This window comes from Equus quagga, chromosome 12, assembly GCF_021613505.1.
Source record: "Equus quagga isolate Etosha38 chromosome 12, UCLA_HA_Equagga_1.0, whole genome shotgun sequence".
NCBI classification, from domain to species: Eukaryota; Metazoa; Chordata; class Mammalia; order Perissodactyla; family Equidae; genus Equus; species Equus quagga.
This window is the reverse complement of record NC_060278.1, coordinates 1,469,572-1,493,185: the sequence shown is the minus strand read 5'-3', so window position 1 is coordinate 1,493,185 and position 23,614 is coordinate 1,469,572. Positions and strand designations below refer to the sequence as shown.

Here is a 23,614-nt window from a genome sequence, read left to right as displayed (position 1 = left end):
CTTGAGCAACAGGTGCAGCCACTGGCTCTGTCTCCACTTCCCTTACCCTTCCACCCTGCCCCCGACTGTCGCGCCCCACCTTGCACCTCTCTGAAGTGTGGAGCCCCACCACTAGGCAAGTTACAGCCACCCGTTCCTCTCCTTCTAAATGTGTGTCCCTTTCTTTAGGAAAGGACACTGTCTCCATGAGGAATGGAATGGTGACATAAGTGAATTACCAAAATTCTCGTATTGAAAACAAAATGCTGTATTCGGTCTTACAAGTTTGTTTTTTTTCAGGATTTCTAGACTCTCTGCATTTAAGTATTTGCACATCTTGAAGAACTTGGCACTGAAGCTGTGTGTTAAAGAGCCTTACTATTGTCTTCCCTGACCTTTGAAAAATCTGGACAAAATGTGGTTGGCAGGAAACTCAGATGCTGGGCCCATGCACTCAAGGAGCTTCGTGCTTAGCCCAAGGACGCTGTCTGCAGCGTCACTGTGCATGTGTGTACACGGTCTTCTAAGGGTCGGAGAGAGGGTCTACAGCTTTTGTCACATTCATGAAGCAGTTCATGACCTCTTGCCTGGCTCTCAAATTTCGAAGCATCAATGGAAAGCATCTGTGAAATTACTGCATGTGTCATGAGGAAAATGTGCTGAAAATTGCTGTGCCTCCTTTTTTTCCAAAAGTAGTATGTACTTGGACATAGAAATTAGAGAGATTTGAACTAAATCTGTGAATCCTGCTTCATTTCTTTGTCTGCTGGGTGCACTTGAACACTTTCCATTCAGCACGTCTGCCAAGGAGCTTGCAAGGGAAGGAGACGAGTGGAGACTGCGGCCAGGCCCCTTCACTGGGCACTGTGCTCTGTCAGTGGAATGCAGGGAGGGGGCACAAGACTGTCTGTGCCACCTGTTCTGATCATGGCCGATGAGACAGAGCTGTGCTCTCCTGCTGCTCATCTGCCCCTCTATTTTTATATTCTCTCCCTCTTAACCTTACACCTTGTGTCACGCACAGTCCTGACACCTGCCACACACTGGGTAAACATCTGTTGGACCCAACATCTGTTGGATTAGAATGTAGGCTGTGCATTCCAGCTCTGTGCATCCTCTGTAACCCAGCCCAGCTCTCAGGCAAGCTCTGTAAAACCTGTGATCTCCTGACACAAAGAGTGAAATCACGCAGATGTCAAAATCTGCTCTACACACTTGTTCCTATGTAAAAGAAATCTTGGTGCTAAGTGTCTCACACAGCAGATGACCATGTAACAGCGTGACTCTCTAGTCTGTGAGCAGACCTGGTTACAAAGCAGCACATCAGTTCTGTCCATGCTGGGAAAAGCAGCTGGAATGTGCCATCCCACACACTGCAATAGGATTCGAGTAAAATTGCCTGCAGATTCAGTTAGGCTAACAAACCAGCTGTGCCTTTCAGGTTTTGAGACACTTTGGTGTAACGAGTTAGAGCAGTAGAGAAAGGTTAAGTAGTCATAATGATCAGTATAATCTATTGAGAGCTTTTCCATGTTTGTGCCAGGCTCTGTTCTCACTGGTTTAATGTGCTTACTCAGTAACCATGCTGGTGGGTGCTATTTATCATTCCCATTTAGAGAGGAGGAAAGTGAGGCACAAAGAAGTTTGCTGAATAAGCGCTGGAGCTGGGGTTGGCGCCCAGGTGGGAACACCAGTTCCCACATGCACAGAGGTGGTTTAGCTAGTTTATCTGGAGTTAGAGATAACATGCATAATTAAATTTTTATAGGATAGTCTATAGAACTCATTTCTGAGTAGGGGCCCCAACTGAAATTTGTAATTTAATTTGTTGTTAAAGGACAGATTTTCTTTGCCCTTGTTTAGGAAAGCTCTTGTTCTTTGCTTTATTGTGAGGGATGTTGTTTCTGTCATCTCTCCTTTAAGTTTCTGAAGAACCTACTTAGCACATGTTGCTCAGGTAATCTACAAAGACACTGTTGTTTAAGAAGAGTGAATGCCGTGGATATAAAAAAGCTGTGTAAGAGAGGCGGGGATGGCTCGGCTCTGCCCCTGGGAGGACTTAACTTCCACAACACGGGGAAAAGCACTGTTGTCTGGCCCCCAGCCAGCAACCGGTGAGAGGAGTGGGCTGTGCCGGGGGCGTCCTCCAGGGCGGGGGTGGCAGAGAATGGAGCCCCAGGCTGGAAAAGAGGTGGGCCTTCGACTGGCTTAGAACAGCCAAGTGAGACCTAAAGCGTTAGGTAGGAGGAGACTGCTTCTGAGAGAATTATCATAGGATTTAAAGCTTGAAACCATTTGAGGATAAACCCCCTTGGGAGTTTTGACTGTAAGTTAAATCAGGGTGAATTATACAGATTAATATTCTAATCACCACCTAGGTTTTAGATGTAGTTAGAATGAACAGTTCTAGGAAAATTTAATACATTATGAAAGATACACTAGGTATTTTTAAAAGTCTTCTGTAAAGGGCTTTATTAAAGTTTTTACTTCATTTAAAATTTGCTGAAGTTTTAGCTTTGCTTTTTCTTCAAGGTTAGCTATTTTAATGAATCTTTTAATTAAAATGTGGAAGTCTCTGATTATAAATTGTGAGTGGCATTGTAGGTGACTGGAGTCTCGAATCACTTTCCTGAAACTTAGTGAAAACTCATGCCTTTTACTTTAGGCTAATTTTTCTTTGACGTCCTCTTGCCACTTGGTAACAACATACCTGAAGTGAATTGATCATTCTAAGAAGTTAAAAAAGATATTGAAACAGAATGAGTCAGGGGTTGAATGGCCAGCATCTCTTACTCTCATGCAAAACAGTCACAGTATTTGTCTTAATATTGAGACAGGTGATAGTTCTGGAAACTTTGCGAGCGAATAAAGTAAACAGAGTGTTATTTATCAGAAGCAAGAGTCACATTGTTAACTGATCTTGGAGCTATAAGAATTTTGTTCAAGCCCTAGATCTATCACCTGCTAATTGGGGGCCTTGAAAAAGTCTTGTAGTGTCACTGCTCCTGGCTCATAGAATGGGGCGTAGTTCTGGCCCACCTGACTCACATGATATAGTGGAGAGGAAGGTGATTTGCAAACTAATTATAGCGCCATATAAATATGTGATGTTGCCCATCGGAGCATAGGCAAATTGTTTAATTTTCCAAGGTCAGTGTCAAAACTGATGGAAGTCTCTCTGGTATTTTGAATATGGATATAGTTTTTTAGTAATTGTGAATACCAGGATTCTCTGGATGGAATGCGTTCTGTTCAGCCCTGTTTGGGAATACTGTATTAGAGGGTTTATTGTTCTCGTCTTGTTTTCATGTATCAACATAGTGATTCAACATTTTTTTACATTACCAAATGATCACTTTGATAAAACTAGTGACCACCTGTTGTCAGCGAAGTTAGTACAGTATTGTTGACTGTATTCCCTGCGCTGTACATTACGTCCCCAAAACTTGTTCATTTTGTGGCTGGAAGTTTGCATCTCTCACCCTGTCCTTCACCTGTTTCACCCTTCCCTCCACTCCCCCATGGTCTTCTTAAATAGTTCAGTTCCGAATTGATTCTGCCTTCTGGCTTTGAACAGAATAGGAGGAGGTTCCTTGTAAAACAGGGTCTCTTCTGGGTCTGCTCTTCACCTGTTAATCCATGCAAGTCAGGAATGAAATGAGCTTGATCCAAGAACTTAAAACTTAAAAATTCTAAACCTACCTTTTGCCTCTTTGGGAGATTTGCTCTTAAGATAACACAAATTTATGGAGTGGCTGGTACATTAGCATCAATACAATATGCTTGCAGGGTGTGAAAGAAGCCTCAGTAAGGTGTTAATCTCAGTAAGATTTTAAAATCCAGTAAGATTAAGGATTCCAACTTACATTTTGAAATAATTTCAATTTAGAGGAAACTTGCAACAATAATGCGGAGTACAGCATCTTCACACCTCGCTCGAGGACCCTTTGACACTCTGGTTCACACAACCCACTCTGCTTGACACAGGATGTTGACATGGGGGAGACACTTTGTTATTTTCTCTTTCTTAATTTTTCTTTTTGGTAGAATGTCTGGAAATGATAACGCTGCACACACAGAAGTGTTGATGTGGGTGAGAAGTTTGTGTAGGATGTCCATTCCTTGTATGTTTGTTTGCATCTGTAAAATTTCTCTTTTCTTACCCTTTCCTGTTGCCTCCTTCACCCACCCTTCCCTTCCTTCATTCTGACACCCTGGTGGTGAGGCACAGAGAGACTGATACTTGTCAGGTGTCATGGTCTGTACAAACCCAGGATGGCTGACAGGTGGAATTGCTCCCTAGTGCCTCTGTAGGTCATTTTGGAAACATTGTTCTTGTTAAAACACATGAGTGGAGGGATCACTGAGCTGATGTTAATGATTTATCGTAGAACATTCGTGGCGTGTTCTCAGTGGCATTGCTGTGCTTGAAGCCCCGATCATTTCTACGTGGTGCTAGGATCTCCTCTCTGAATAAGCCAGCACAGAGTCTTGACCGTGGCTGCCTGGTTCTCACGTTGCTTCACACTGCTGTGTAGGGGCGGGAGCTATTCTCATTTGACATTGGCCTGTGACTTGCGCTTCCTTTGTTGGCGTTTGCTGAGGGTGGACTAGGAGCTGCTCGGGCGCTCGAGGCCTTGCGTGATGCCTCACCTCTTCGCTATGCCATTTCGCGTTTCGCTTTGTTGCTCTCAACCTCAGTTTTCACCTTCGTCACCTTGCTCAGGGACTTCTGGAGCAGAGAGAGGAAAGGCGAAAACATGAAGTCTGAGAAGAAGCAGGACTTTGTCAGAAAAGCCCTCTAAGAAGCAGACTGTCTTTCCCTTACCCATTAAGCCGAGACTCCCATCCCAGCATCTGTGTGTTGCGGTCTGTTCTTTGACTTTTATCTGTAGGTTTTTAACTTTTATTTTGAAAATTTTCAAACTTCTTGAACAGTTGTAATAATAATGCAGAAAATTCCCATATACCTTTTACCCAGATTCACCAGTTGTAAGCCATGTTCCATTACTTTGAGCTCATTCTCTGATCATTGTCCTGTGTTACTTCTTCTGAATTGTTTGGGAGTAGGTTACCTACGTCATACCCTTTACCCCCTAATACTCCACTGTGAGTTTCCTAGGAACAGGATATTTTTTGTGTAATCACAGTTTTGTTATTAAATCAAGAATTTAACATTATACAGTTCTTTTTCATGAACCGTTCTTATTCCAGTTGTGTTGAGTGTGGCATGTTTTCCTCTGGTACCAGTGTCAATCCAGGGTCACACGTGGCATGTAGTCAGTGTGCCCTTTGGTCTCCTTTATCTGGAGGGATCCTCAGCCTTTCTCTGTCTTTCGTGGCATTGACACTGTAGAAGAATACAGGGCCAGGTGTTTCTTTCACAGAATGCTTCTCATTTTGGATTTGTCTAAGGATTCAGGTAAGCATTTGGGGCCAGAATACTTCGTGCAATGCTCGCTTGCCCTTCTCAGTGCATCAAATCTGGACACACAATGTCCATCTGACCTTGTTGGTGATGTTGACTTTGATCACCCTGCAGCTCTCCAGATTCTCCACTGACTGTTTACTGGTTTTCCCCTTACAACTCATAAGCAGTCTGTGGGCCATGCAAATATCCTAATCTAATCCCCACCTCAAAGATTTAACATCCATTGATCATTCTTGCCTGAGCCAATCTTTATAATTTGGGTTGCAAAGTGGTGATTTTCCAACCCCACCACCCCCTCCACATGTCACCCCCTCCTCGCCCCCCAGCCCCGGCAACCACTACTCTACTTTTTGTCTCTATGGATTTGTCTGTTCTGGACATTTCATATGAATGTAATCATACACTACGTGGCCTTTTGTGCCTGGCTTCTTTCACTTACCATAATGTTTTTAGAGTTCATCTGTGTTTTATGTTAGAACTTCATTCCTTTTTATGGCCAAATTATATTCCATTATATGGATATGCCACATTTTGTTTATCCGTTCATCAGTTGATGGACATTTGGGTTTCCACCTTTTGGCTATTGTGAGTAATGCTGCTGTGAGCATTCTTGTACATGTTTTTGTGTGGACATCTGTTTTCATTTCTCTTGGGTATATGCCTAGGAGTAAAATTGCTGGGTAATATGGTCACTCTATATTTAACATTTTGAGGAATTATCAAACTGTTTTCCAAAGTAGCTGGTCTTTGGTTTTTAATATTTTGTTTGCAGTCCTCTGAACTCAACTTTTAACTGATCAGCAATAAGATACTTGTTTCTTTAAAGCACAACTCATCTTTTCTTTACTTCCTTTGGCTCTTTAAAGTTTTAAACTTCTCCCAAGGGAAGAAATGACCTTTTGGAACCAGTGAAGTTTTGACCGATATAATTGTATTCATGGAGGATTTTGAAGGGATGTATCTTAAGAACAACCTCGTGTAGCAAGGACACTTTATTGGGAGTCAAGCGGCTGAATTACGGTTCTTCTGATACTTGTCTGCTTTGTGGTGCCAGGCCACTGTGCCGCTTGGTGAAGTGCTGTAGTCCTGTCACCTGTGGGGAGGGTTGGTGCCGCTCCCTCCCATCTCACGGGGTAGTTGCGAGTGGCTGTGGAGATGGGCTATGGAAAGGCCCTTAAACGTTGGCCCTGTGCAAACATTGGGCATACTTGACTTTCTGTGACAGTTTGCTAATTACGTAGAAGAGAGAGCTCTAACAGAATAGGAAAGAAACTTCAGTTTCTTACATTCTGGGGCAGGTCTAACCCATTTTTGAGTCTTTCTGTAAATTAACATTTTTGAGACCTACACTTGGATAAGCATCCGCCCTACTTTACCCCCAGCTTTCTGGAATAAGCTTATTTCCCACCTCCCCCCCCCCCAGAACTACAGCCTGGAGTATATATGACCACTGCTTTCAAGACTCGAAGTAATAGTAGGGAAGTGTTATGTTGGAAGTGAGCCTCTGTTTCTTTTACAGCTGCGGAAAGAACTCGGGCAGCGAGGGAGCTAGCGCTGTGCGGGGCCGCCTCTCGAGGAGTGCACGGCCCCCACGGTGCCATCAGGAGAGCCCTCTCCCTCGGGTGAGGCCAGTCCTGTAGGGCTCTCTTTCTGGATTTCACCTCACAGCCAGAAGTGTAATGAGAAAAAGTGCTTCTCATTATAGAGTCTTGCGCAGAGCCATAACGAAGCCAAGACTTGACCTGGATTACAGTGAACTGTGAATGTCATTATTTTGTAGTGACAGCCTGCGTGACTCACAATAGAGCAAAAATTTTACCTCAAAATTGGGATTTCCAAGTTTTTGTTCTTGAGATTCAATGTTGGTTTATTTTTTTGCTTTCATAGAGAAATGATTTTGTCCACATCTGTTCTTAATTCCATGGCTATTTGCTTTTCCTACTTTTTAGTCTTCCTCTGCTGTGAAAAATCGATCCTGCTAAAAGCTGTTCAGTCTTCTTTTTTCTTTCCAGGGAATATTAGTTTATTAACACCTTGAGGTCAAAGATAAGGGTTTGTCCTTTGTCTGTTCTTTTTGTCGTCGTGTCTCCGAGGCCCGAGGTGGTGGTGGAGGGAGATGCTGGAGCTTCCTCTCTCCTGGCCCGGGGACGTGTGTCTGCCCACTCCGGTGAGCGCTCTGGGTTTGACGGGCTCTGCACTTCTGCAGAATGCCCTTGCACCCACTCCACAGTAGCTGTGTGACTTGAGTAAAGATACTTTCTTAATCGTTTTCTACAAATTTTAATTTTCCTAATGAAGAAAATACCCCCCCCCCCCCCCCCCCCCCCCCCCTTTCCTCTTCTCCTGTGCTCTGTCCCACGCTTGTTCTGCACACATCAGGCCTTCAGTTAATTCTTCGTAAAGGAATGCTGGTGCCAAGTTCATTCTCTGTGCACAGAGTCCTGCCTCTCTGTTACAGTCACAGTTTGCTCTCCTTAGAATTAGGATTTTTTTTTTAATTGTGGAGCATTTATTTTTAGAGATTTCATGTATATCGTTTTTTACAAACTTTTGCATCTTCTTTTCCTCTAGTAATATTACCTCATATTTTCTAATGCTTTATTTTTATTTGTTTCTGGCAAACGCTGAGAAGTAGCAGGACAGTTTTGTCCTGCCATTGAAACTGGGAAGTTAAAGCACAGAGCTTGTGTTGTTAAGTGACGTAGTGCTCACTGAGCACCTCTGTGCGCTGAGCTCTCCGGGTTCCGTGCCACGTACTCCACAGCCCCACGGTGAGGGCTTGGTTCTGCTCTCTGTATTTTACAGATGAAGACATTGAATCTTGGGGAGGTAAGGCATAAGGTGACCTTATAATTTGTTGCCCACACCAGGACACTATTGAGTGTGAAAGGGGTGCTCCAGGACAACAGGGGCAAACCAGGACTGTCCCCAGTAAACTGGGACGTGTTACCATCCTACCTAAGTAAGTTGCCCAGGTCTATACAGCTGATCAGTGGCAGAGCTGCTTCCTAGGCTCTCGGACTCCAGCTCTGCGCCTGCCTTGCCTGTACTCGAGCGCCTTGTCCACATCAGCTCGTTCTCGGCAGGGCCACAAGAGCGCCTGGCCCCTTTTGTTTTGCCAGCCACTGCCCCACTGCAGTGAGCACGTGGGCATTTTGCTGCCCGGGGCACAGGCCCTTGCTGTGAGCGCCTGTGTGCCAGCTGGTTGCCTCACGGTGCCCCCCTTTCTGCTGAGGCTGCACTGAGCTCCCAGTGGTAGAGGCAGACTTCCTTCGTGGTGGCAGTCCTATGAGCCAGCAAGGCAGTCTAGTGCCTTGGAGGGAGCTGTTCTTCATTTGCTGATTCGAGAAAATTAGCCAGTCTACCTCCAAGACACTTCCAGTGCAGACCCTACACAGCAGAAAATGACGAGAGCGATCATGCTGTGGAGGGTGGCACAGGGTGCCTCGGACACGTGGTGGCGGGGAGGAGTCCTGAGGAAGGTCCGTCAGCAGGGTTCTGAAGGATGAGTGGTGCCAGAGAAGGAACAGGGCCTTTGGGGTGTTGTATGAAAAGATTTGGGAGAACATGCCTCAAGTGAAGACCTGTTGGTAGAAAGGCATGCACTTTGGAGTGAGACAAATGTGGCTTTGAGCTCCACTGTCTTAGATTTGACCTTGGGAACATTACTTCGTTTCTCTGACCTCCTTTGACTGTAAAATGGGACTTCTACTTGCCTGGCTAGGTGTTTGTGGACTGTCAGTGAATACACGTAAAGGATACAGAGCTCTGTTAGCTCATATTTGATGGCCATTAAATAAAAGTTAGTGTTGTTACTGTCGTCATTTAATTATGTCTGAGTGGTGGTGTACTCAGGAGGAAGAAGTGCGTGGCGACCTGGAGGGATGAAGGGATGGAGAATGTCCCCTCCCCAGTGCAGAGCCTCTGAATCCTGTCAGCGGGGAGGTGGCATGATCTGATTTGCTTGGTAAAAAGATTACAGTGGCATCAGAGGAAGGATGGTTTGAAGGGGTGAGCCTGGAGGCAGGGTGATTACCACGGTAACACAAGTGAGAAGTGGTGGAGGCGTTCGGATACCAGAGAGCAGCCAGAGGCACGTGGAGGAAAGATGATTTGGAAATGCATTTCGGGGGTAGAATCAATAGTACTTGGTGCAAGGAGACAAAAGGAGAGGTGGAGGATTGAAGAATATTCTGCGGATTCTGGTTTGAAGCCTGACAGTTAAGTGAAAGAACAGGTTGGTTTGCCGTTCGGGGTGCCCATGCGGAACATTCAGGTGGTCCACAGGCAGGGTGAGCTCAGAAGAGAGACCGGGTCAGAGAGGAAGGATTTGGGACTCAGCAGAGAGCAGAAGAATTAATGGGAGGGCATGAGAATCCCCTGGGGAAGAGAGTGTAGAGGGCAAAGGAAAGACCATCACGTCACGGGGAGTTTAGAGTGATGGAGTCCACAGAAGGGGCTGAGACTGAGTAGCTAGACAGCTAGGCGGAGGCCAGGAGGGAATCAGGCCTGAGAAGTAGTCCTTGGTGGAGCAGCTCAGAGCTGCTGCTGACCGGGAGGGAGTGTGGAGTGTGAGCCAACGGTTAGAAAATTTGAGGAAGTGCGGTACTGACCAGCCCCCGCCTGGAGCAGGTTGGGTCTGCGCTGGAGATGAGCTGCAGGTTCTTCAGATTGCTTTCCCGGGAGGATGAGGATAAAGGAGAGCGCGTGCTGCCTCAAGGCCTCTAGGTTCTCTGAGAGGCACGCTGCCTGCGCGAGCTCAGGGTGAGCTGTGGGCAGGACTGTGGGCAGGACTTGAGCAGGTGAGGGTTGACGTTGGGAGAAGGATGCCTGGTCGTTGTGGGGGTCCAGTGCAGGTCTCATCCTGTCCCCCCTTTCTCTTTGTCCTGCGCTTGGATTGTGTGCGTGCGCAGAGCGTGCATATTTGTATCCACGTCTTTGTATCTGGCAGACATCTGATTGGAACTGTCTTAAAGGGATAATCTCATTATTCGGGACACATAATAACTCTTTAATAAAATCGTCTTAAATATGTAGTCCAACTATTCTCATGTGTTAGTGGATCTTGATGTAAATAATAGATTATTTAATACTGTGGACATTATGTGAATCGGTGGACCAGATGATCTTCCTGCTTCAGTGTAGTTCTAAAATTTTATTATTCCACATATTTATAACTTAATTTGTAAAATACACGTTATTTCAAAAATATAAACTTTCATTTCCTTAAAAATAATCCCTAATTGGTCCTCTCACAGTTGGACTACTCTCTGCTCCCCTGCCCTGCTGACAGTGTGGAATCTGCTCTGTCTCCAAGACAGTTGTCATTCCTGGTCAAATTTGCCTGAGCTAGCTGTAGTGTGTGCCCCTCCTTTTCAAGGAAAACGCTGTCTTAGTGTTTTCTTTTATATACTTCTAAAACATTATAGACGTTAGGCATGAGAAGCACTCTTGTCACTTTTTTCACATGTCTAATGTATTCCCAGGACGCACGTCCCTTGCTGGCCGGTGCTGCATGTTGGCAGGAGTTGGTGCCTGAGCCAGCCCTGCCTCCCATGTCACGTAACACAGCGCAGAACAGACCCCGCGCAGGAAAGCAGCACTGGGGCAGGGGCTTCGTGTGGGCGGGGGGGGGAGCTTTGTTATTGCAGCTTTTTGGTGATGCAGATTCAGGGCAAGAGAAGTTTGTGGGCCGTGAGTCTTGGAGTCCTGATGTTGCACAGATGGCTTAATGACCAAAGGGTATTTTAGAGCGATGGGGCACCCTGAGACTACAAACCTGTAGGACTTAGGACTTTCATTCACTTTAGAAACTATTAAATAGTTGCAAAGCTGAGTTGGCATCCCTCTGGCAGATTGAGAGCTTTGGCGCACTGGCCCTTCGTGCTGCGAGGCTCCCACTCATGGCTGGGGAGACCCTGAGGCCGGGACTGCCCTCTCCATGGGGCAGGCTTCGCGTTAAGCCTCTGACCCTTAGGATGTGTGCGCCGAGGGCTGTTCTTCCCTTCGAGCTCATGACGGTGGTTCTTAGATTGTGCAGTGTAGACTGTGCTTGCCCGAGTGCCCCTCATCTCCTCTCCTTGACTCTCATGCTTATGTTTTCTCAGGGAAACCATTTATTCTTTACAGTTCCCAGCACATTTTAGTCTTGAAGAAATTTGTGTCGGAGGAAATAGTTGAAGCCGTACAAGAAAGAGAAGTGAATTATTATTGTCCTTTTGCTTCATTGCAGGGATTATTCCTCAGGTCACCTTGTATCTCAAAAAATTCATTAACACGTCAATTAATTACTGAATTTTTGTGTTGAACATATTTGTTGAGGTTTTTGTTTGTAGTAGATTTTATAGTAGTGGGGAAATTTTCATAAGAATTTTTAAAACTTGCAACCCATATTAATATTATTAGATTATGAAGTTTTAGTGTGTCTTGTGTGATTTAAATGTGGTTGCTACAAGAGCTTACAGAGAAAATTGTTTTTAATGCCTTTGGATTGTCTTAATGAGAATGTTGGATTAATTTGATAGAGGGGAAATGCCGTGTTAAAATTGACATTCAAATTGACATTGTAACTTGAACTTTGCAAGCTTTCTTCACGCCCTTTCCTTGCACAGGCACAGAACAGCGTGCGCCTAAGAAGAAAAGCCCAGGAACAGGCCTCCTCTCTTGAGTTTCCTGATGCTGGTTCTTTCCTTCTGTTCCACGTGCTGTTGATCTGAAACCCCTGCTCGAGGGCAATGATGTGCCCATAGTGCAGCGCCCTCTAGCTGGGATTCAGGGAATGCACACCCCAAACTACACTCCAGTTTTATCTTATGTTATGTAGTTTGGAGGGGAGATTCTATTGACAGCATCGTTTATATATTTCTCAGGCTCTTGCACATTTTCATAACTTTATTACAGAGGAAGCCTTATTAAAGAAGAAGTAAATTTTAAAGTATCGAGTAGGGCATTTAGCCTCTGCTTGGCTTCGAGGCTTCCTTTGTGTTCAGAAACTGTGGATCCCGAGGGTCTGGTTGGAGGTGGGCAGGTGAGGCAGGCAATTTCATTACCCCCAAGGGATTGTTTTTTTGGTTGCTGAAAATGACACAGACTGTCAGCGTAGCACCAGGCAGGTGGGAACTTGTTTGGATGATTTAATTTTTTTTCCTAACTTGCTTTTGAGCATGAATTATCCAGATCAGTGTCTGCTAATCATATTGCCCACATGGTTGTCAAAAGTCTACTTACTATTCAATTTGATGTCAGCATTGTGTAATTTAAATTCTGTTTTCCTTACCCCAGTACCTTTGAAAAGTAGTTCTCAGTTCTAAAGTTCTCCAAAGAGATCAAAATTTATACAGTTGTGAAAGAACCAGTTGTAAGACTGCACAGGCACATGACCTGAATTTACTTCTTGTTTCATAAGGTTTCCTCTGTAATAGAGTTGTGAAAATGTGCAACAGCCTGAGAAATATAAAAACGATATTTTCAAAAGTGTCAGATAATCTTCCCCTTAAAATGTATTTAGCCCCTAACAAAGAAATACTTTTTTCTTTTCTTTATAACTTCATCTCCTGAATTTCAGGCAGATTAACCAGGAGATTCTGAATGAACATTGGCTGCATTTTCCATGGCCCCAAATCAACTGTATGCCAAGAATAGAGAAGATGGGCACAGTGGCATCTTGTGTGGATCTTGGTGCCTGCAACCCGGCTGCCGCCTTGATTCGGGGCTTTCATTAGCGTGATGAGCAGGACACTTGTTGCACACGGCCCCTCTCGGGTAGGGGTTTCCGTGGATTCTGCAGCAGGTGCTTGCCTGCTTGGTTGCAAGTGTCCCGTTCTCCTGATGAAGGAGGTTTGGGGTCAGGAGTGGTGGCGGTGACTTTTATATGTGGAAGAACAAGGAATTTCCCTGTGTGAAAAAAGTGTTTTTGTGCTGTTCTTCCTGGTAGTGTTAACATTGCTTGCTAAGACGTTTTTCCTGTGGTCTGGTCAAGGTTAAGGGGATGATGTTCCTTGGAAGAATTTTGAGCCCTGTTTAATTGTTATTGTCTTGTTGCCATTGTTTTCTAGCATCCTCCAGGACAAATAGCAAGGAAATACAGCTCCTGCTCCACTATTTTCCTAGATGATAGCACAGTCAGTCAACCAAACCTCAAGTATACAATTAAATGGTGGGTATACAGATTTTTGCTTAACTGAATGCTCTTTCTCTTATTTAACCTGACAGCTAACTGGTTGGTTGTGGGATTTGGGAGTGGAAGATTGGGCAGGGAAAGGCCATTGACAATTCAGGAAATCCTTTTTTTTTTTTGGTGAGGAAGATTGGCCATGAGCTAACACCTATGGCAGATCTTCCTCTTTTTGCTTGAAGATTGTCCCTGAGCTAACATCTGTACCAATCTTCCTCTATTTTGTATGTGGGATGCATTCACATCATGGCTTGATGAGTGGTGTATAGGTCCATGCCCAGGATTCGAACCTGCAAACCCTGGGCTGCTGAAGCAGAGTATGCAGACTTAACCACTATACCACTGGGCTGGCAACCGGGAAATCTTTTTAAAAAGTGATGTTGGTTGTTAAAATGTAGGGTGTTCAAAATATTTGTGCATATTACTGTTTACATAAAAAGACCAATTTTTTAAATTATTTTAAATGTAGATTAAAGTGTATTTTTGACTTTTGTGCATACTTTCTGCCTTCCCACTTTTTATAAAGTGGCATCCTGGCATAACTCTGCTAACATTTTACCTTCGAAGTAAAGCTTGGCTCCTGTGGTTCCCATTTGAGACTCGGGCTCTGGTAGACAGCAGGCCTGCTGTAGCGGAGGGTGCTTGCCCCGAGCAGGGGCGTCTGAGTTCTCACCAACGGGGAGGGTTTGGGGAAGGCCCTTCTCTTTGGGGCCTTATTTTAAAATGGGGTTTAAGAGAGGAAGGGGAGTGTTTGGATAAAATCCTTTCCTTTTGGGCTTCAGTTCTCTTATTTTAAATTGGGGTATGAGGGAAGGAACACTGGTTTTCCTGTCATGTTCCTTTAGCATTGTGACGATAACAACCCTTGAGAGAGATCACAGACAACCTGATATGCTGGGGTCTATGGTCTTCAGGTCCACTCTGAGAAATCTGCAGTATTTTATTTCTGTGCTTTGTTGAGAAGGCACACACCTAACAGTCTATGTTAGCATATGGAACAAGTGTTTACATTTCCAAGAAGTATTCTTCTGTTCACTGGGCTGGGTTTTCAGGCTTAGAAGCCCTGTTCTGATTGTGACTGCATGTGACAATCAGGCGGTGGGACCGTCCCGGTCCTCTGTTGGCAGGTGGAGATTGGGACCACTTGGAGGGAGGATGCCTCATCTCTTGTAGGCTTGCACGTTTCTAAGATCTAGATGGAAATGTGGCTTCTTCCCTCATTACCTTGGCATTTGAGGGCATAGCAAAGGACCAGCAGGCATACACCAAACAGGCACCATCGCAGCTGGGAAAAGGTGTCTATGTCACAGTGCCACAATGTGTGGCCACGACCGAGCCACCTCCTACCCTTAGGCCGAGGTTTACTGCTGGGCAATGGGAAGTGCAGCATCTCTTGGAAGTATTTTGTAGAGTAAATCGTTAGCAGTTGTGGAGAGGGGTGGAAAGCCCTAAAGGTCTGCGGCACTCTGTGGCGTTTGGCATCTGCTCGAGATCTAAAGATCCCAGATCGAAAGCAGCTGACCTCCCTTCGCCTGTGGGATGCTCCTCCCGGGAAGCGAGGCAGAGTGGACCAGAGGGCACCTGCACTTTCAGGGCTGGCCGGAGCTTGTGGGAGTGACAAGTGGGTCTGACTCAGTTGCTCAGTGCTTCGTCCTTGGATGATATAAAATTGCCACTGGGGTGACAGAGACACTTAGGAGCCCGATGGGAAAGCTAGGTGACAGTTTGATATTGGTTTGTCAAGTCGAGGAGGTGCAAGCCCCTCAGTTACAACTGTGCATCTGTGTCAGTTAGTGGTTCCAGCCCTGGCTGCCCCTGGGAGTCACCTGGCAGTTTAAAAACACACTGGTATTTGATGTCTTGCCCTACGGATCTGGTAGCCCCTCTAGGAGATTCTAATAGGCAGCCAAGGTTGAGGACCCCTGATTTCACTGGACAATGGCTCTCCTCTCCCCTTCAAGTTCCTCTGAAGGTTTTAAATAAACTATAGGTTAATACATGGAGGAAAAGAAGCTGAAAAGCTGGACCGGTTAAGAAAGCTGACTGTCTAGACGAAACATTGAGTGTAGATGCCCTGGCTTCCTTGGTGTTCAAGACATGTTATCTGCACCACCCAAATTTGAAATTCCTTCAGTTCAGTTGTTTCAAAAAGTAACCTCTTTTTATAAATGTGTATTTTGGACTTGGGAGCAGTGCAGGGTGGACCCTAACTGAAGTAGTACCATCGGAATCCTTCCCTGTAAACGCCCGCATCTCACACTTGGCTTGGTTGTGATCAAGGAGCTGAAGAGGTGCTAGTGGCCTGGGTAACCCTCAGCCAGGGGCCTGGACAGTGTGAGGGGAAGGCATGCTCAGCAGGGAGAGGACGGTCAGAAAGAGGCTAGGAGGAGGCTGAATCCAAATGTCCTCCTGTTCTCAGATTTTGCCTAAGCCTGTCGGAAGGAAACTCCTGTTTTCCTTCTTTTTTTGCTTTCTGTGCTTTCCCTGAATCCAAGGCCCTCGTGACCCCTCCCCCTAGACATTGAAATTGATGCCACGCTCCTGAGTACAGTAGTTCAGCTTAGCTGTAGGGCCTCGCGAGCACTTGCAGGCTGAACTTGCTTCCCGGAAACCAAGTGTGGTCTTGGTTCCCTGAGGAAATGCTCTGAGTTCTAAACAATTGACTTCTAAGCTAATTTTTAGAAGAAAACCTCAGTCAGTGGGGGATTGCCAAAGTGAGCGAGCGTCTTTATAAATTCTGGTTGGGCTGAGTGGAGGGTTGAGTGCTGCTCTAAAGTGAAGGAAGAGTTTAAGTGTAAAAGCTGGGGCCCTTACTCTGTCAGGCATAATTCCTGTTTGAGACCTTGATTTTTCTGTCTTTTGCCTAAATGTCAACAGCTGTGGTATGGTTTAGTGTTGGCCAACCACTGCCCATGCCTCTGCCGCAGACCCTTCCCCAAATCCTGTAACGAGCGTGGGAGTGATGGCCAAGGAGGGAGTGCAGAGGGGTGTGAGCCCCTCCACACAGCTGGCCGAGTTGCCGGTGGCCCTGGGTCGCTGAGGCTCGCAGAGCAGCTGCTTCCTCCTGCCTCCAGCTCTGTGGGCCAGCTCCTCTGTGCTGCCAGCACCCACGGCCTCTTCATCTTCACAAGTCTTAGGACTGTCACATGCTTTGGTGTTTTAGTTCTAGGTAAGAAGGAAGACAAGCGCAGTGCCAACAGTCACAATCTGCTTTGTTTTCTTGGTCGGGAGAGTAGCATTTCTTCTTCCCAGCTCTGGGAGAAGCAGTTGAGCAAAGCCTTTGGTCCAAAGGTACTTCTGGTTTGGCTCCAGCCCATCCTTGGTGAGACCTCACTGTCTTCTGAAGATGTGGCACAACTAACCGAGCCTCTGACGCTGGGCATTTGGAGTTAAGTCTGAAGCCTGGGACTGATTGAGTTTTCAACTGACTGCCCTTTGCCCCCGGCAATCACTTCTTTCAAGATGACCAGCTAAACTGGCCTGTGGAGCCGGGCTATACATGAATCCTCAGCTTGGTTTTCTCTCTTTCCAGGGGGTCTCCTTAAGTGGACATTATTCTAGAGGGTGGCTCTATTTTTCATGGGGGTCTAAGGCCACAATGATGTCAGTCTTGCGTTAGCTCAGGAGATGTGAGAGGTAATGACCTTGGGGCCCTGAAGCTTTTTCCTTCAATCTACAGAAGCTGGAAGACCTCTTGCAATGGAATTGTTGATAAGACAGTCACAACAATGATAATAACTTCTGTTTTAGAACTTTATATTTGACATAATGCTTTTCTGTATTTCATTTTGTTATAACAACAACTGTGCAACATAGGTTGAAAATGTTCTAATTTTATAGACGGCCTGAAGGCTCTGAGGTGAGTGAACTCTAATAAATGAAGGAGCCAGGTTCTGAACCCAGGTTGGCCTGACGTTCAGCCCGGGGATATTTTCCTGTGTCAAGCTCCCTCACAGGGGAAGCAGGAACCATTTTTTTCTCAATCAATCAAGACAGTTAAGCTGATCACTACACCAAAGCCAACCATATGAAATGTTCGGTTCAGATCTGACGTTAGATTAGAAAAGCAGTCATCACAACGTGACTGTTGAATGAATAAAACAGTAATTTCTTCCTTTTTTCCAGAGGCAATGTAGTAGAATGAAAGGGCACAAAACCATTAGACAAGTCAGAAATTCTGGCATCTAGTATCTGAACCTGAATTTTCTCATTTATGAAATAGAATCAGTGACCTCTGCTGTTTTCCCTGCAGGGCTGTTTATGTACGTGAAAGCACTTTGAAGACCGTATTATTTTTTTAAATTCTGAAGCCCCTTCACCCTAATTGCAATTCCTTCATCAGCTTAGATGCTTTTCAAAATGTTAAGAGAAAAAGAATAAATTACCATTTGCTCATGAGTGCTTTTTATACTTAGCCTAAGTCATTTGAATGAGTAGATCTCATTCACCCCTCCGTTTTGGTGCCTGGGTGGCAGTTTCTGTTCTCTTGAGACCCAGAACACAATCTGATACAGCCAGTTAGCTATGTTCTTAGCAGCTTACAAAATAAATTTTGGCTTTCTCTAAGTAGTTTTAAAGTAAAGCAAAAATAGGGAAAGGATCTAGACAGTTTACAAAAGAGGAAATAAAAAAAAAGTTGGTCAGTCAACACCAGTAACCATGCCAACTTGATAGGTGATCAAAGAAATTCAAATTGAAAACAGGTACACTTTTTTCCTGTTGAAAACAGGAACATTTTTTCAAAATGTTCAAGGTGAGTGTCAGCAGGGGTGAGATGAAACAGACACCGGTGGGGAAGTGTGCTGGTACAGTTTTTCTCCAAAGGCATTTGGCAGTGTGTGTGGGGAGCCTAACAATTATTAGTGACTTTAGGTCAGGTAATTCCAATTACAGGATATTTTCTTATGGAAGTAATACTGTCATAGGTTGCACAAATATTTATCTGTGAAGATATTCATTATCATGTTAATTATAATTACAAGATATTAGAAATAAATGTTCAGTTGTAGAGGAGTAGTTAGTAAATTATTCAACAGCTATATGATGGATTATAGTCAGCCATCTAAAATCATGTTTTTGAGGAATATTTTAATGGCAATAAAAATGTTAATGAGGATAAAAGTAGGATGCAAGCTTGTTTCTTTACACTAATTTATAGATAGAAATAGATGCCTATATATCTCAAGTTAATACTAGTCATCTTGGGGCAGAGGGACAGTTTTTCTTTATACTGTCTACATTTTCCAAAATTTCTAGAATATGAATAGATTGCATTTTATAATCAGAAAAACATTATTTGAAAAAAATTCAGGAGAGGGAAATGTTTTCGTTAAATTCAGATGTTTTAAAATGTAAAATAATGTTTTAAGGTAGTGTTACAAATAAGAGTTACGTACCATTTCAGCAAGTGAATGCATAAGCTAGGCAGATTGCCAAGAGGTTATCAATTTAAGAGAAAAAGATGGCAAACCACTGTGGGTCATATTCACATTTTTCTGGTGGATATAAAGAAACCACTGATTCTAAAATAGTAGGTACTAAGTTGGCGATTTCTAAAGTTGTTTAATTTCCACCACCTGTTTTTTAGATAGTGCCTGTATTTTACAAGTGAAGAAAGCTTAAAATTTCAGATAGAAAAACAAATGTGTTTCTAAATATCACTTGAAGTTTTGGTGTTTCTGGAGAAAATTTAATGAGTAGCTGGGAATGAGTAGCAGATTGATTTACTTTGAAGAGTGCCTTTTCTTGGTCAGCATTCTGAATTAAATGGACTGTTCAGATGGATCATTTGATTTTTACTTAAATTTAAATATTTATGGTCAGACTGATGTCAGATATTATATAACATCTTCAATATGCTTATGAAACACTCACCTCCTGCATTTTATTTTACAGTGTAGCTCTCGCAATATATTACCACATCAAAAACAGGTATGTGGAGGATGAATTTTGTGCTAAAAACACCACACATTATCTTTTATTATGTTTTTCCCGTTAAGTTCTAGTTGACTCATACTGTTATAGAATTTCTAATGTTAGTATAATTTACCAAAACCGTCCAGGTAAGTGCTGAACTGCTTCTGAATCTGAGGAAAACAGATGGGTGTTGTGTCTGAAGCCCGCAGAACAGGACGAAGCTTCTGCATAATATTGAGCCTCCTCTGCACTCTTTATTTTATGTGTAATTTGTTTAAACATTCTGTCTTTTATAAAATATTATAAAGATTTACCGTGTGCAACTTTATCATGAAAAATGTTTATAGTTTCAATTCAGTAGAGGAAATTTTGGTATAAATTTGGACATGACTTATTTTGATGTGGTAGAGACCTTCTCTGAGGTAAGTGAGTCTGGAGATAGTTCAGTTAGTTAAAAAAGTCAGTTAAAACAGGGAATTATAAAAAAATTCATTAAAAAAATTTACCTCTATTTTATTTCAACATAAAACATGTAAAAGTACATTCATTTGCCAATTTTTTTACGTAGCATCACACTTGTGCTTCGAGCATGAGGCTTTGATTATAGTACCAGTGTCTTGCTTTTATAAACCACACTTTAATTCATCCTTTTTATCAGTAGTGAGAAAACTTGAGACATTTGCAAAACAATGTAAATGTAGACTCTTTCAGGTTTTGACCACACCTCATCTACAGCAAATTTATTTTTAGTGATTCCCTTCTATTGGGTCCTTCCAAAGCATCTTGCTTCGTTTTCATGAGAACACAGCTACTCTCATTGTGATCATAATTCACTGATTGCTGTGACGTTTACATATATTATGTGAGTATAGTAACAAGCACAACAAGCTCCTTGAGGAATCGTACTGGGCAGACCTCTGGAGCTGGTGAGGGATCGTTAGCTCGATGGAGAGGGTGCCATTCAGCTGGGAAGTGACAGGGAAATCCACTTCTCAGAGGAGTCGGTTTTTTTCCAGAGTCGTTTTAGCTTAAATTCTTAATCCTCATTTATATTTTTGAACCTATATTTTCATTTTTCAAATTACTTCTGACAAATGTTTCTCTAGAACGCTTTCTAGGGGTTCTTACTCTTCAGGAAAATTGAACAGGGCTGAACTGTGCCAGGAAATGGGGTGCTGGGCCTGGCTTTGTCTCCCACAGCTCCTCGAGTGAGTGCTTCTTGGCTGTTAGTGAGGAGAGGGATCAGCTGACTCTTCATACCAGGGTTCTTAGAAGAGGAAGCGTGACCAGGGGCGCCCAGAAGGAGCTGTCTTTATGTTTTCAGACCCCACCCTCAGGTCCTGCCCAGTTGAACCTTTCTTTTACTTGGGTTTATCTGATCTTACTGCCTGTGTCCTGCAGGCTGGTTAGATGAGCACAGGTATGAATTCCCAAAGCTTTAAAATCAATTCTGATTGTGCACTTTAGGTGCTTTGCTGCATTTGCCAGCCTGGTTAACAACCAGCCCTTCTTCATAGATGTATAGGTTACTGAGTTAAGCTCTTCTACATGTCACCTCTTGCTTTTCAGTATAAAATTGTGAAACTCTTAATGAAGTGAAGTTTTGAGAGCTTTGAGTTAATATCAAGAAACATTGAATATTCGTTCTTACCCTCAGACTTCTTTTTTGTCAATCACAACGTGGTGATGGTTTAGGCAGATCCGTCAGCCTGTGCTCAGAAACAAGATGTTAAATTTAAGTCACTTGGTTAGATTTGCTTCATTTGAAAACTCAGAAAATGAAAATCTAGATGTTTTACTTAAGTTAATTCTACTGAATGTGGTTCATAACCTTTATTTCATGGACTATTCAAATAAAGATGATTAAACGTTGAACCCAGGAAAAGCAAGTGGTTGTTCATGAGTAACCAACAGCATCTCTTACATTTAGCACTGCCTTCTGTTGCTTGAAATACAGGTGAATCAAAATATATTTTTGTTTTATTTTCAATGACATTCATTCTTGCAGAAGATAAACTGTTTTCTCTCATTTTCCCCACTAGGGACCCAGACGGAAGGATGCTCTTAGATATTTTTGATGAAAACCTTCACCCTCTTTCGGTAATCTCCTCCTTGTGTTTTGTGATACTGTTTTATTCTCATTTGCTCTCACTGGGTGGCCAGTCACCTGAAAACACTTCCTTCCCAGAAATCCGAAGTGCCACCAGATTACGACAAACACAACCCCGAGCAGAAGCAGATTTACCGGTTTGTTCGGACGCTGTTCAGTGCTGCTCAGCTGACGGCTGAATGTGCCATTGTCACCCTGGTGAGTGCCGTTCCGATGGCTGCGGCCATCCTGCTGTTCAGGGGAGTGGGTGTGAGCAGGGTTCCTGCCCAGGTGCCCTCGGGAGACTATGGCTTCGGCCTCAGGGCTGGCTTTTTTTGCTGGGGGAATAGCGTATGCATCTCCCAAAGGAGGGCATGAAGTCTCCTCCACAGTCCCCACCTGAAGTCGCCTGTCAGCTCGCATTCAAAACCAGTCAGTGCTGGAACGCTAAATGCGAGTAAGTAAAACATTGGGCTAAAGGAGGATAAAAAGGACCCACGTCAGCCCTCCCATTGCCCTCCAGGTTCCTCTGGTTGATTCCCTGCAAAGGTTCTAATAACATTAGTAAGATGTGACGAACACACACGTCCCGTATGGAGACCTGTGTCTTATAGGAAGGACTGGGGTATGTTGCTAGCCTCTCTTTTGTGATTTTGTAAATGTGTGTCTGTAAGATATTCAGAGACAACACATGGAGGTAATCTGCGCTTTAAGACTCAAATAAGAGATAAAAATCTGTAGTCTTATTTAGATTCTTAAACCTTTAGGGAGTGTTTTGGTCAGTTCTCATTTGGGAACTAGATTTGACCATGGGGCTGGTTGTCACTGCTCTCTTACATTGTGTGTGGTTAGGGGTCAGAAGTGCACTCTGCTTGTGAATGCGCTGTCCCGGGGGGAGACCAGAAAGCAGTTCCCTGTCGTTTCTGAGAAGAGATTATTGTCTAACAGAAGTTTACAAACCCCCTAAGGACTTTTTATGCCTCTGCCACACCTGAGCTTTGTGCTCCCAGCTGATTCAGCAGTAAACTTGTGTGCTTGTTTATTAATTTGTCGATTCATCGTTTGTTTGTTTGTTCCTTCTCTCGTTGAACTTGCCGCCTAACGGGTAAAACAGACATTCAACAAGTAATCTTTAGGTGATTTGGAGTGATTATAGGTTCTTATGTCATCATGGAGAAAGATATTTATTGCCCAGCTTTGTTCCCCCAAAGGATTTCCAGTTCTGACAAAAACACGCAGCAGGGTTGAAGTTTTTATGTGGGGAAATTGCGACGAAGGGAAAAGGAGGGTGAGAAGATGGGGTGAAAATGAGGGGGAGAGGAATACTTAGATTGCTGCCCTGAAGAGAGTGTAGTTTGAAGCCACTGCAGGTGGCTTGTGGTGGGCTATTTTACCTTGAATTCCCAGGAAAATGATGGCCCGACTGCCCTGAGAGAGCCTTATGGTTTAGATGCGTGCGCGGAGGGGACGCTAGCGTCCTGCGGAGCATGCGGCGCTGACTCTGACGCCTGCAGTGTCCCACGTTCTGCAGGGACGTTGAGAGAACATCCACAGTGCACACCCTGTCCCCAGGTCACAGGGAGAACTGGTTAGTTTGTGTCTTTGGGGCACTAGTGGAGGGCGTGCATGTGTCCGTGATCGTAACTGCTGAACTCTTCACTGTCCCCTTAGGTAAACTGGTGGCTATCAGGAGATTAGCTTGTTTGGGGGTCTTGTTGGTTATAAGCTAAAGATGAGCAGCCTTGGGGTCCTGTGCAGTGGGTGCATCACTGTGGACCGGTTCTCTGGCTGCTGCTGCTGCTTGTTTTGGCTGAGAGGCAGCCTGTGGGCAGAAGGCAGATGGATGTGTGCTCTCAGTGAGACTCTTGTGTCATTCTTCCTTCTCTGTGTCCCAAAGAGTTAAGAGACAGCTGTTCAGAGTAGGTCTGGCCTAAAGTGGACAGAGCTGCATCCATCCCTGCTTTTCTCCTGGGCATTCTCTTGGCGTCTTGGCGTGCTGCCCAGCAGGTGGTAGGGGCTGGGGGAG

The 23,614-nt window shown here is 44.3% G+C and overlaps 1 protein-coding gene across 1 annotated transcript in view; it reads left to right on the top strand.

The window, feature by feature from the left end:
- The window catches only part of CCNY (cyclin Y), a 205,450-nt gene that overhangs the window by 156,391 nt on the left and 25,445 nt on the right, over positions 1 to 23,614 (top strand). Inside the window, exons 4-7 of the mRNA XM_046678233.1 lie at positions 13,465 to 13,565; positions 19,479 to 19,514; positions 21,542 to 21,599; positions 21,688 to 21,807. Coding sequence (XP_046534189.1) covers positions 13,465 to 13,565; positions 19,479 to 19,514; positions 21,542 to 21,599; positions 21,688 to 21,807 — 315 coding nt within the window. The remainder of the gene's footprint in view (positions 1 to 13,464; positions 13,566 to 19,478; positions 19,515 to 21,541; positions 21,600 to 21,687; positions 21,808 to 23,614) is intronic.